This window comes from Equus asinus, chromosome 20, assembly GCF_041296235.1.
Source record: "Equus asinus isolate D_3611 breed Donkey chromosome 20, EquAss-T2T_v2, whole genome shotgun sequence".
Lineage (NCBI taxonomy): Eukaryota > Metazoa > Chordata > Mammalia > Perissodactyla > Equidae > Equus > Equus asinus.
In genome coordinates, this window is record NC_091809.1 from 42,078,517 (window position 1) to 42,092,239 (window position 13,723).

Consider the following 13,723-nt stretch of genomic DNA (forward strand, 5'->3'; position numbering starts at 1 on the left):
CATCTGCATTTAATCATCATGATCTCTGTGTTTCCAGCCAGCCAATTTCAAGGCAAAGAGAATAGGATAAAAATCGGAGGTGGGGTCATGTCAACCACAGTGCCACCCATCAGCTGTTTGGCCTCAGGTGTGTGGTCTTCAGTTTTCTCTTCTCTAAAACAGAAGTAACGGGCTGACTCCATGGTATAGTGGTTAAGTTTGGCATGCTTCACTTCAGTGGCCAGGGTTCGTGGGTTTGGATCCCTGGCACGGACCTGCACCACCTGTCAGCCATGCTGAGGCGGCAACCCACATATACAGTGGAGGAAGATCAGTACAGATGTTAGCTCAGGGCTAATCTTCCTCAGAAAAAAATAAAAATAAATAAAACAGAGATGATAACATTAGCTCACAGTGTAGTCATGGGGCTCACATGCCATAATGCATTTGAACAAGCTGACAATTTTTTTTTTTTAAAGTTTGGCACCTGAGCTAACAACTGCTGTCGGTCTTTTTTTCTTTTCTTTTTTTGTGTGCTTTTTCTCCGGAGTCCCCCCAGTACATAGTTGTATATTTTAGTTGTGGGTCCTTCTAGCTGTGGCATGTGGGATGCCACCTCAACATGGTCTGATGAGCGGTACCATGTCTGCACCAGGGATCCGAACCAGTGAAACCCTGGGCCACGGAAGCAGAGCACGCGAACTTAACCTTTCAGCCATGGGGCTGGCCCCTGACTTAATTGTTAATTACTAAATAAATGTAAAGTATTATTAATCATTAGCTTTCAAATGGTTTGAGGGTAGAGGAGAAATTATGTTCATATTTCCAGCACTATAACTGACAAGAACTCAATGCAATTTTTTTTTTTTTAAAGATTGGCACCTGGGCTAACAACTGTTGCCAATCTTCTTTTTTTTTCCCTTGGCACCTTTCTGTTTTTGTTGTTTTTCTGCTTTATCTCCCCAACCCCCCCCCCCCCCCGTACACGGTTGTATACCTGAGTTGCATGTCCTTCTAGTTGTGGGATGTGGGACGCTGCCTCAACGTGGCCTGACAAGCGGTGCCATGTCCGCGCCCAGGATCCGAACCCTGGCCCGCCACAGCAGAGCGCGCGAACTTAACCACTCGGCCAAGGAGCCAGCCCCTCAGTGCAATTTTTTAATGTGGTTGAATACATATAGAGTATATATTGAGTCAGTGTTTTACAAAGGGGAAAGGAGGTGAGTTAATCATTTTTTTTTAAGATTTTATTTTTTTCCTTTTTCTCCCCAAAGGCCCCCCGTACATAGCTGTATATTCTTCGTTGTGGGTCCTTCTAGTTGTGGCACGTGGGCCGCTGCCTCAGCGTGGTTTGATGAGCGGGGCCAGGTCCACGCCCAGGATTCGAACCAACGAAACACTGGGCCGCCTGCAGCGGAGCGCGCGAGCTTAACCATTCGGCCACCAGCCCAGCCCCCTGAGTTAATCATTTTTAATCACCCTGTGTTTGGTCTGAAAACTTCTTCAACTGTCTTCTATCAGCACAAGGTTCTCCCTCTTCCCTTCCTTCTCCTCTCCTCCTACCTCCAGCTCTGCTCTGCTCTCCTCTTTGGGTCAGCCTCCTCCCCGACTCCATCTTGTTCCTCCCTTCCCCTTCCCCTGCTCCTTCTCCTCCTCTAAAACCAACCCACAGGGGCCGGCCCCTGGCCGAGTGGTTAAGTTCGCACGCTCCGCTGCGGTGGCCCAGGGTTTCGCTGGTTCGGATCTTGGGCACGGACATGGTGCCGCTGGTCAGGCCACATTTAGGTGGCATCCCACATGCCACAACTAGAAGGACCTGCAACTAAGATACACAACTATGTATCAGGGGGGATTGGGGGGAGATAAAGCAGGAAAAAAAAAAAAGATTGGCAACAGTTGCTAGCTCAGGTGCCAATGTTTAAAAAAAATTTAGAAAATAAAAAGTAAAGAAAACCAACCCACAGCCTAGTGGGAAGGGGGAGGAAGCTCAAAATCTGCCTCCCCTTCCCAAAGCCCACGGCTCAGGCTGCCGCCTAGGTCCTTGCACCTACACCACTAATTTTAGGGACTCCAGGAACAAATGCTCACCTCCTGGAAGGAAAAAATAGCAAGGCAACACACTGATTCCCAGATGTCTGCAATTCCACTAATCACCTGCAAGCTTCATTCCTTTAGCTTTAGGCTTTCTCTAAATATCAAATATGTGTTTGCATTTGAGAAGACATTAAAATATATCAGCTGCTTAGCAGCTCATAGTGAATGTGGTTTTCCTTTTTCAAAGGCCTCATAAAGGGAGCTGGCTGAAGAGATTCTGGGGTTGGGCTGGGTATGGGGTTGAGAAGACAAAATATGTAGAAGAGAAATTTCCCTGGTTCACAGTGAGAGAGCTTGAGGGGAGCAGACAGAGCACAGGTGCTGCCATTTGCTCAAGCTGCTCCCTTCACTAGGAAAGCTTTGTTCCTTCCCTCATGTCTGTGCAGGAAAAGCCTGGCCGTCTTTCTAGAACTAGCTCAGTTCCGCTCACTCATCAGAGTCTTCCTTAGCCACTCTTGTCAGAAATGATCTTCCAAACAATAGTATTGCTTTTCTTAGGTGTGATGATGATGTTGTGGTTGTGTAGAAGAACATCCTTATTTTTAGGAAGTGCTTGCTGAAACTTTTACAGGTAAAGTGTTGTACTATCTGCAACTTACTTTCAACTGGTGCAGCAAAAAATATATATATGGGGAAAGAGACAAAGCAAATGTGGCCAAATATTAACAGTTACCAAGCACACTGACTTCTAGACTCCTCTCAATTTTGCTTCGCCTCCTTAGCATGTTTTTCCGGTTTTCCTTGTCTTTCAAACTACGGTGTGTACAATTATTATTAATAATAATTACCATTTGTTGCATATGTACTGTATATGACATGCCAGTGCCAGACGTTTTACATATATCATATAAAATCCTTACAACAATCTTTCACAGTCGATGTTTTTATGCTCATTTTACAGAGAAGAAAAAAGACTCATTGCTGTCAAGGAATTAACTGGTCTTGTGCCACTACTTAAATCCACATCTGCCTGACCCCAAAGCTCATGCTCCTTCTATTGCATCATGCTGTATCTTGAATTGCACACAGTGTTCCAGAAACAGTCTGGAAGGTACATGCCTTCACACAAACACACACACACACAGAATTTTATAGATATTAGCCTAGAAATCAGGAGGGCTTTGGGTGAGTCACTTCTCTCTACGCCTCAATTTCTTGATCCATAAAATGAGAGAAGTTGATTTAAAATTTCCAAAATCCTTTTTATTTTTCTGACATTCAATGATTTTGATTTTCCTGATACTTTTTCAAATATTCTGTGTAAAACAAAACACAAGAAAATTCTCTTCCCATTCAGGTAAGTAAACAGGTTCATTGAGAAAAGTGCAATCACTGAGTGGAAGAAGGAGCCTGCACGCCTCAACTGCCCATTAGCGGGTGCCCTGCCGTACACTAAACACTGTGAATGGCACAGCTCCTGATCCTGATATGGGACCATCACTAGTATGGCTCTCTAACTTTGTTACTTGTAAACTGCACGTCTACACAGCCTTGGAACCAACAACTCAATTCTAAAAAAAGAACCCACTTGTGCTCAACCTATGCACCAAGCACTGTGGCCTCTTCTAAATGGGGCCTTGGAGCATGTGTGCCTGTGTTGATGATGGTAGCACTGGAGGATCCATTCTTTGGATCTCTTTGGAGAGTAAGATGTAGACCCAACCATGAGATCTCAGGCAACTTGTGCTCTGTAGGCCTTCAGGAAGAATTTGAGAAGTAGAATTCTCTGTTAGGGAAATAAGAGAGAAATAGATATTTTAAATGCAACATCCTAGTTTCTATTAAAAGTTACCCCTGGCCTTTTGCCTTGTTGTATCTGTGAAAGCAAGATGCATCTGTGAAAGCGTCTGTGGTTCTACAGGGAGCCATCATGAGAAAATTCAGCCATGGTTCTCATTTGTACCACTTCTGCTCAAACCAACACAGTCTGATCTGGAAATACGGCCTCAATATGGGATGGAAACAATGTTTCCGCCAGTACGTGAAGGATGTTGGCTTCATTAAGATGGACTAAATGAATTTCTTCAAAGGGTCATTCAGGACATCTACCTGGCCCCAGAAACAATTCTAGCTCTTTGTACACAAATTTTTTTTTTTTTTTTTTGAGGAAGCTCAGGCCTGAGCTAACATCTGCCTCCAATCCTCCTCTTTTTGCTGAGGAAGACCAGCCCTGAGCTAACATCCGTGACCATCTTCCTCTACTTTATACGTGGGACACCTACCACAGCATGGCTTGATGAATGGTGCCATGTCCGCACCTGGGATCCAAACGAGGGAACCTCAGGCTGCTGAAGCGGAACGTGCACACTTAACCACTGCACCACCAGGCTGGCCACTGTACATAAAAATTTTTTAAAGACTTTAATTATGGGGGCTGGCCCAGTGTGGCACAGCAGTTAAGTGTGCATGTTCTGCTTTGGCGGCCCGGGGTTCACCAGTTTGGATCCCAGGGGTGGACATAGCACCACTCATCAAGCCATGCTGTGGTAGGCGTCCCAAGTATAAAGTAGAGGAAGATGGTCACGGATGTTAGCTCAGGGCCAGTCTTCTTCAGCAAAAAGAGGAGGATTGGCAGATGTTAGCTCGGGGCTGAGCTTCCTCAAAAAAACCAAACAAAAAAAGACTTCAATTATGAGTGTTTTAATGTGAATAGAATAGTCAATTGGTTATAGAAACTGCCTTTTAAAAATTTACTATTATCTTCTCAATGGATTCATCTTCAAAATACGTAGCTTATTTTCCCTCAGTGATATAAAGGTATTCATGTTGGGGAAAAAATGTTACCCCTACCCCATCTCTTTGTAGGAGATCTTGAAAGTTCAAGAGAATCTTTAATAAATGTAAATCCCTTTAGAAAAGAAAACCACAAACTAGTCTTAACTGAATGTAGGCAGCAGTCATCTGAGAAAAAGCCCCTGCTTCTAGGAGAGAAGAGCATTTTAGGGGGAGACTCCTGTGTGCCATCACTAGGTGCTTCACCTCAGCGTCTCATTTAATTGCCATTTTGCAGAGGAGAACACGAAGGCTCAGAGAGGGTAGTTCTCCCAAGCTCCCAAAGGTCCTTTGTTAAGTGCCTGAGTTGTATGCAGAAGGCTCCACTTATGGAGAGCCGTAGGCTTCCATGACTGCATTTTGCACATGCCTACAGAGGCTGTCCTCACGACTGGCACGTTCCAGCACCTCTCCGCATCACTGAATGCTGCAAAAGTCCCAGACACCCAGGGGAGACTATTCCCTTACTTGCAGTTCTGCCACTAACTAGCTTGTGACTTGATGTTTCAATTCTCCAGGCTGCAGTTTCCTTGTAAGTTAAATTTTGATGATCCCTAAGGTCTTTCTTAAAGAAGATGAACCCTTCAATGCCCGGGGAACCCAGGTCTAGCCACGGGGTGTTTGGATTGCCCCTTTCACTCACCCACCAGGTGGCAGACACATGCTCAGCAGCCCCCACGAGCACCGCCAAGCTTCAGAGTTATACACAGCGCCCAGGGCCCTGTCTGCTTAGGCTGTGGAATACCAGTGTGGGTCAAAAAAGCACAGAAGGACCTGAGAAATCAGCAGGGAGCCCCATGGCCTCCTGGAGTCTGAGGAGCTGAGGTTCAGGGAAAACTAGAGATGCGTGCACTCTGATCTTGAGGCTCCTTGCCTGGGTAAAGTCATTTATATTCACTGAGGGGCCCCCTCCCTGCACTGCTGTATTTAATTCTGAATGTGGTATAAATAGAACTTGGTGCTCTGGCAAAACACACCACCCACCACTGTTCTTTCCTTTCAGGATATCAACCAAATCTGAGCCTCTGATTCCCTCTAGTGGCTCAAATCGGCAACTTTCATAGCTGATTCTCTGCATTTATTTACTCAATGTGTAGTAAGTGCCTACTGTATGCACCAAATTGGTGCTGGGTTCACCAGTTTTACCTGGGGTCTGGGGCACTGGTTTCATTTGAGCATTGTAGGTCCAGTGGAAAGTGATAAGGGGTAGGAGCCGAAGCTCCTTCTTATAAGCTTAGCTTAGTTCAGTGCCAACTCCTAATTTCCCTGCTGCTCTATAGTTGCTTTATGGGGACTGAGGGAGGATGGGTTTTACATAGGTTATTCCTGCCACTAAATGAGTTGTAGGACCTTGGGGCAGCTCTTTTATCCCTGGACTCAGTTTGCTCATTGGTAAAATGAGTGTATGGGTTAGATTCAAAACAATTCAACAAATATTTATTGGGTATCTGCAGTGTGCGAGACACTGGGCTGAGTGCTTTGGGAATGCAGCGGTGAATGGTACCTAAATTTAAGGAGCTTACAGGTTAATGGGAGAACCAGACATCTGGGATGCCACGCAAAACACAGGGCATGAGCAGCATAGCATGGCTGCCAGAGCGTGAGCTTTGCAGTGAGACAGATCTGGGTCGAGCCCTTGCTCTGTTACTTCCTAGCTGTGTGATCTCAGGCAAGCTGCTAATCTCTTTAAATTTTCTCAGTAAACTTGAATAATAATCCTTTCTTCATAGGGTTAAGTGCTCAGTGAAGAGTCATGCGACAGGAAGTTCTCGCTAAATGGTGGCCACTCCCATCGTAGTTTCAAGTTTTAAACAGAAATAACAGAAACCTTCTTGAGAATGTCACTTAAGACCCTACAAGGAGTTTATCCCGTTGGTTTTGAAGATGCCTCCTTAAGCCCAGCAGATTTCTATAGTCTCCTTTCTCTGCCATGGAGCTTGGGAATCCATCTGCTGCTTCTTTTAGGGTGGATGCCTTTGAGGTTCTAACCCTGCAGTTTCAGCCCAATCAGCCCCCCTGCAGAGAGAACCACAGTCGTCCCTCCCCCCCCTTCCTCATTTCGTTTCCCTGCAGGCAAGAATACAGGCCATTTTCCTTCCCACAGATTTGCTGCTGTTCAATTTTGGGAAATGAAGAGGAAATGAGAGGTAGTTTACATGCTTCTGCTAGTCATGATCCTTGGTCTTTAGTGCTTAAAACCCTTCTGAAGTGGCAGAGTGAGTTCTCTCCAGGAGAAAGGACTTCACACAAGCCCTGGCACTAGGGGCTATTCCAACCTGGAGGCTGTGTGACCCTTTTACACCGTGAAAGATTTGAGAGAGATCACTTTTCATGCTGAGCTTCTTTATCACTGTGTAAGGAAGTAAAGGAGGATCTGCAGCTGAAGCACACCTTGAATGCCAGACACATCATACCTAGAATCCTATGAGGTTTCATCAACTCATCAGTCATCAATACTGTAGATTTAACAGTCAACAATGTCAGAGCTTTAGTCAGATACTAAGAGAGAGATTAATAGGAAAGAGAGAAGGTGAGCTCGGAGTCCAAAGTTGCTGACAAAATACCATTCCTGGAAAAAGATGAAAGTTAGAGGTAAAGAAAGCCAAAAGTGGAATTGACTTCCTATTGGCCAAAGAGATAATAGATGGATGGAGGGACAGGATCCAAATGTGGTAACTCAAAATTTTGTTTTGGATAGAAAGAGCTGCCTCATATTTTGAAACCATGTGATATGAAACTATAAAGAATGAGAGAGAGAAGTCGGGGGCATGAGAGAACGTGTGTCACTAAAGGAAGCAGGAACTGCCTATAAGAGCACACTTGTGCCTAGAGGCATTCCTGCACTTACTCAGAGGTCTGAGAGGGAAACTTGTCTCTAAGAAGACTCTAAGGATTGAACTGGCATCAGGAGCCTGTTCTGGGGAGGATGCCAACCCCTGCCTTCTCCTTTGGTTTCCATCCTCTGAGAAGCCTCTACTAGTAGGGGAGAGAAGGATCAAAAGACAAACTTGTTGTGGGCCAACCCCAGTGGCCTAGTGGTTAAATTCAGTGTGCTCCACTTCAGTGGCCTGGGTTCAGTTCCTGGGCGCAGACCTACTTACACCACTTGTCTGTTAGTGGCCATGCTGTGGTGGCAGCTCACATACACGAAAAAGAGGAAGACTGGCCGCAGATGTTCGCTCAGGGCAAGTCTTCCTCAGCAATAAAAAAAAGACAGTTGTTGGTGACCTGAGTGATTTCACTGTTCATAAAAACCCAGTAAGGTAGGAAAGACGGGCATTAGTAGGAGTGTAATTCAGGCGGTTAAGGAAGACGTGATGAATTCACTCAATGGAGGAGCCAGAGTGAGACCGCAGGACTTCCAGTACTTCTTGTCTAGGATTCTTCCAACACCTCGATTTACCCCTTGCCTGCAGCAACATCCAATAATTATTAGTTGTAATATTTGCTCCCCACACATTGCATTATTCATTAGAGGTTTTCCTCTTCCAGTTTCCTACTATGCTGGAACCTTGGGGACTCACACTGAGATCAAGAGAGTGGCAGAGGAAAAGGTCACTTTGCCCTGTCACCATCAACTGGGGCTTCCAGAAAAAGACACCCTGGATATCGAATGGCTACTCACCGATAATGAAGGGAACCAAAAAGTGGTGAGTACACACCTGACTAGAGCCCCCCTCCTTCTCTCTCCTTGGCCTCCTGTGTTTGCCTTTCCTCAGTCCTCCAGTCTTTCTCATTGGGTCAGAAAGGGCTAGAATTGTTTTCTTTTTTTTTTTTTTAAAGATTTTATTTTTTTCCTTCTTCTGTCCAAAGCCGCCCGGTACATAGTTGTATATATGTTTAGTTGTGAGTCCTTCTAGTTGTGGCATGTGGGATGCCGCCTCAGCATGGACTGATGAGCAGTGCCATATCTGTGCCCAGGATCCGACCCTATGAAACCCGGGGCTGCCAAAGCAGAGTGTGCGAACTTAACCACTCGGCCATGGGGCCAGCCCCTAGAATTGCTTTCTCATCTGGCTGATAATTGAAAGACTCTAGATACAAAACTATAGAGAAGAAAGAGTATTTGTGTTGTGAGGATAAGAGATTCTATGTTCTTTGGGCAAGCAAGAACTACTGGAAAGGCATCTATGATTTGCCCAAGGAGGGAACCTGCACGATTAATGTCTTTCCTAAGAAGCGGACTAAGATGCAGTAGCTTGAATTTCTAGTCCAGCAGCCAGAACTATACCTACACTAGGAAGCCTGCCGCTCTTCCTCCTCTGAAACCATTACCATATGGCTTAAGATTTGCACAAAGCCATGACTTCCAACCTCTAAGACTGTGCAATATGATAAATAATATGATACAGAGGAACAAGTATGGGACATGAATGAACATGTTTAACACACATATAATTGGACAGCAAAAGAATTGATACTGGTTCCAGACTTGGAAAATAAAGGAGCTGTCCCTGGGTCTTCAGGGCTCAGATTGGGTAGGGCCACCATGATGGTCCACTGGTTTTTATAAGCTTTTGGCAGTGTGAACAGAACCTGTAGTACTCTGCTCCTGATGATCCACTCGGCTGGCCTTTATTAGAGAATGAGAACTGAGTAACCTACTGGTATTATCCTTTTTGCCTTGGCTGCATTCAGCCACTGTAGCTTTCCTCAACCTATGTTTTCTAGCATAACTATTTTCACTCCCTTTACCCACTGACTTTTTTTTTTTTTTACATCTATTTGTTCAAAATGTGTGATTTTTAAAATTCTGTAACTTAGGGAAGCTGACTTTAGATTTTCCTTCTTTTTCAGAGATGTACTTCCTTCCCTACTGAAAAAGTGAAAAGTTGCCCTTTCCTCTCCTCTGTCTATATCACTAATTTTATAAGATTGTTTATGTGGGGAAAAGCTAAGGTTTTCACTGAAAATAAATTTCAGGATCATTATTGGAGTTTACCCTGCTTAAAAAACTGGCTACATCGCCTTGTTATTTTGATACAGTTTGTCATTTTGTTCTAGTACGTCATCCTAAGACTCTCTCTGTTCTTTGTAGAGCAAGGTCACCTTAACCTGAGCATGTTTATTCCAATAACTTCTTAGTCAGTCCTAGACATGATACTCTCAGTTCTGAATGAAGTAAATAAGAGCCCATGTTCTGTTAATGAAAATCCAAGAATGACTCTACTCATCTAACTTTCACCCAAGTGTTTTCAATGAAACTAGATGAAATTTAAACTAGATTTTTTTTTTCAAGAAAAAAAGAGTTGCTTGGTTATGTACGTAAGTGAGTATAAGGGCTTAGGAAGTTAATTGTTGCTTAAGGAAGGCCAGTAGTATGGCTTCTGATAGCACTCTGATAAGCAGTCACAGTTCTCTACTTATCTTCAGTTAATAGTCTAAAGTAAGGGTTGTCATTTATTCAGTCATTCAGATTACATGAATTTATCTTACACTTTCTGTATGCCATACTAGGCACTGGAATACAATAATGAAGATGATATCAGAGCACCTGCCCTCTTGGAATTTACAACAAAATGACATTCAAAAATTTTAAAAAATTGTTTAAAAGTAGAATGCAATAAATGTTAGCTACATGCCAGGCACAAGTCTGTTTAACACATATCATCTCATTTAACTCAATCCTCATAACCAGGATTATTAGCCCCATTTTATAGATAAGGAACTGAGGCATGTACACATACACACACAAAGTGAGAAAATTGCTTAAGGTCACCCATTTTGCATTTTGAAATTAGGCACTCTGACATCAGTACCTAGGCTGTTAACTGATGGGGATTTTAGGCTGGTTAATTTTAAAAAACTGCAGATGAGAAGCAAGCTCAGAGGACTGGAATTTGCTTGCTCTTTGAGAGATATTTGCATTTGTGAAGGAAGAGGGGATGACCTTGTAGGGACCTGAAATTGGCCAACCCAGGACAGTCTCTTTGGCATCGGGATTGTTTGGGGCTGATTGCTTTCGATAAACTGGGACAGGGAAGGAGCCTCTGGGGAATGGAACTTGCCCTTGTTGGGATACATTTACATTTGTAAGGTAAATATCTGTAAAAGGTGCCTCCCTCTCTGTACCAGGAAGAAGAAGAGAGATGACCTTGTCCCTAGAAACTCTTAATGGGGAAGGCAAGAACTTAAGTTGGTTGCTGTCTGGCAATCTCATGTAACTGATTTAGGGTGGTGGCTTCTAACCTTTCTAATCTTTACTTAATCCGATTTGATTCTTGTCTAAAAGTCATGAGATCGCCCAATGACCAGACCCCACCTGCACTGATACCATTTTAACTTTTTTTCATGTTCTTTCCTTTGTCTTGTAAAGAGGTGACTCACATACCCATGCCTTATAAAATTAGCCCTAACCCTCAACTCGGGGCAGCAGCAGTGGCTCTGCCCGCCCATGGGTCCTGTCCTCATGCCAGCAGGGGCAGCAGAAGCGGCAGCAGCAGCAGCTCTGACTGCCCATGGGTCCTGTCCCCATGCTATTCTATTCTCTAAATAAAAGAGCACTACTGCCAGATCGTAAGAGTCTAAGAACTCTTTCTTTCGACTCCTCGGCTCACCGACCCCGCATCATTAACTACTAGCTATATTACCTTCATAAATAATTTGAAATTGTAATATGTGCTATGTAGGAAATAAGGAGAGTGTGAGGAGAAAATTATTCCAGGCAGAATTAATTATGCAAAGAACTTGATGCAGGAAAAAGCTTGACACTATTGGAAGTTCTCAAAGATCAAAATCAATTTAGTTAAATTTAATTAATATTTCTTGGATTCCCACTATACACACACTCTATTGTGAAGAGAAAAATTCTTAAAGAGACAGTTTCAGAACTAAGTGACAGGGGCCGGCCCGGTGACGCAGAGGTTAAGTTTGCATGTTCTGCTTCTGGTGGCTCAGGGTTTGCCATTTTGGATCCTGGGTTCCAAAGGATCTGCACCGCTTCTCAGGCCATGCTGTAGCAGGTGTAGGGGAGGAAGACTTTTCCTCTATCCAAAATGTGGGTTCGTCTGGCCGGAGAACGAATTAAATTCACATGAGACAGAATAGCAAGAGAAAATTAAACAAAGCTTTATGAGGAACCATGGCCCCGGGCCTCTCTTCCGGAAGGAAGAAAGGGCACTGAAGAAGTGGGGTGCATAGAGTGGTTATGTACCCCCAAACAGGGTGTTTCACATATGATTGAAATGTCCCTCCCACAACAGTCACAAGATTGCCCTGTTGGCACAGCGCTTGATGGACACAGCAGGAGGCAAGTCTATTGTCTTGAGCTGGGTGGTCACAGGTGAGCTCAGCAATCAGTTCCTAGCCTAAGGAAAGATGCTTAATCCTTAAAGAAATGCCACCGTTGGGAGGGGGAGGGAAGTCAGTTACAGGAGGTTACCAGACAAGCACAATAAAATGCAGATTTAAGTCCTTGCCTTTGGCATTGATTAAGAGTTTCTAGAGAGAAGGTCATCTCCTTTCTTCTTCCTGATACAGAGAAGGAGGCACCTTTTACAGATAGAGATTTACCTTACAAATGTAAATGTGTCCTAACAAAGGGCAAGTTCCATTCCTCAGAGCCTCCTTCCCTGTCCCAGTTTATCAAAAGCAATCAGCCTCAAATAATGCTGATGCCAAAGAGACATATCTTGGGGTGCCAATTCCAGACTCCTACACAGGCATCCCACATATAAAGCAGAGGAAGATGGGCACGGATGTTAGCTCAGGGCCAGTCTTCCTCAGCAAAAAGAGGAGGATTAGTGGCAGATATTAGCTCAGGGCTAATCTTCCTCAAAAAGGAAAAAAAAAGAAGTAAGTGATAGTGATAAGCAGAGTGTTCTAGGTGAATACAAAAGAGGAGCTATTGGCCAAGAGTAGTTGGAGGAGGGGAGAGGTCAAGGACAGCTTCCTATAAGAAGGCACAGCTGATCTGAGTGTTAATAGAAGCCATTGCCCTGAGGAAATCCCAAGAGCACAGACACAAAGGCTGGAAAATTCCGGAAGATTATAAGCAGCTAGTATAGTTGGAGTGCAAAATGTGAGCCTGTGAAGTTGCAGGACCAGAACATGGAAAGTCTTGTATGCCATGCTGGGGTGCTTCAAACGTTTCCCGTAATGTCATGGAGTTCTTGAAGGATTTTAAGAGTAAAAGGGACGTGTCTGCATTTTAGAGCAATCACGCTGGCACTGTGTAGCACACTGATTGAAGGGGGACTTGAGTAGAAGCAGGACCAGTTGAATAATTTCAGGCTGTACAATAAGGGCTTCAACTACACTCACAGACAGTGGGATATCAAGAAGGGATGATAAAAACTTAGTGGGTAAAGTTGCCAAAGCTTTTTAATTGCCAGGGTGTTGGGAATGAGGGTGAAGATGACTGAAAGGGTTGGAGTGGACGTGGTGCTTAAAAGTAGGCTAACCAATGACCTAGATCCCAAGTTTAGCTTTGCATTTCAATCTGAAGAGAAAATGTTTTCGTCCCTTTGTCTAGGATACTCAGATACGCAGGAAACATTTGGAGGTGGGTAGGCAGTCTCAGGAAGATGTGAATTTCAGCCTAGATAGCATGGCCACTAGAACACTGGAGCTTTCCCTCTGGTTCTAGGGATGGAAATACCCTGGACTTTCCAAAGAGTGACCACTTCTCCCAATATCAGTCAGGAACACACAACAGAAAACTTTCCCCTCTATTTTTCAGATGGAGAAATTAGGACAGAGATGTTCCAATTCCCATGCCAAGCCTCTCGGCCACCCCTTCACCTTTTCCCCCTCTCACTTTGGCCTTGAGCAAGAAAAATCCTACATCCATCTCATTCAAAGCAGTTTCACAATGGCACAGCAGAGCAGTTACCAGAAAACTGAGCTGATCCATCTGGTTCCACACCAAGGCCTAACA

At 44.2% G+C, this 13,723-nt stretch overlaps 1 protein-coding gene and 1 long non-coding RNA gene across 3 annotated transcripts in view; one reads left to right on the top strand and one right to left on the bottom strand.

Moving 5' to 3' along the window:
- The window catches only part of CLMP (CXADR like membrane protein), a 90,236-nt gene that overhangs the window by 59,633 nt on the left and 16,880 nt on the right, over window positions 1-13,723 (top strand). For both annotated transcript variants that reach the window (XM_014843661.3, XM_044753748.2), the window contains one exon: window positions 8,338-8,495. In XM_014843661.3, the coding sequence (XP_014699147.1) occupies window positions 8,338-8,495 (158 nt within the window). The remainder of the gene's footprint in view (window positions 1-8,337; window positions 8,496-13,723) is intronic.
- The window catches only part of LOC106832777 (uncharacterized), a 69,988-nt gene that overhangs the window by 37,238 nt on the left and 19,027 nt on the right, over window positions 1-13,723 (bottom strand). The gene's annotated exons all lie outside the window — the stretch shown is intronic.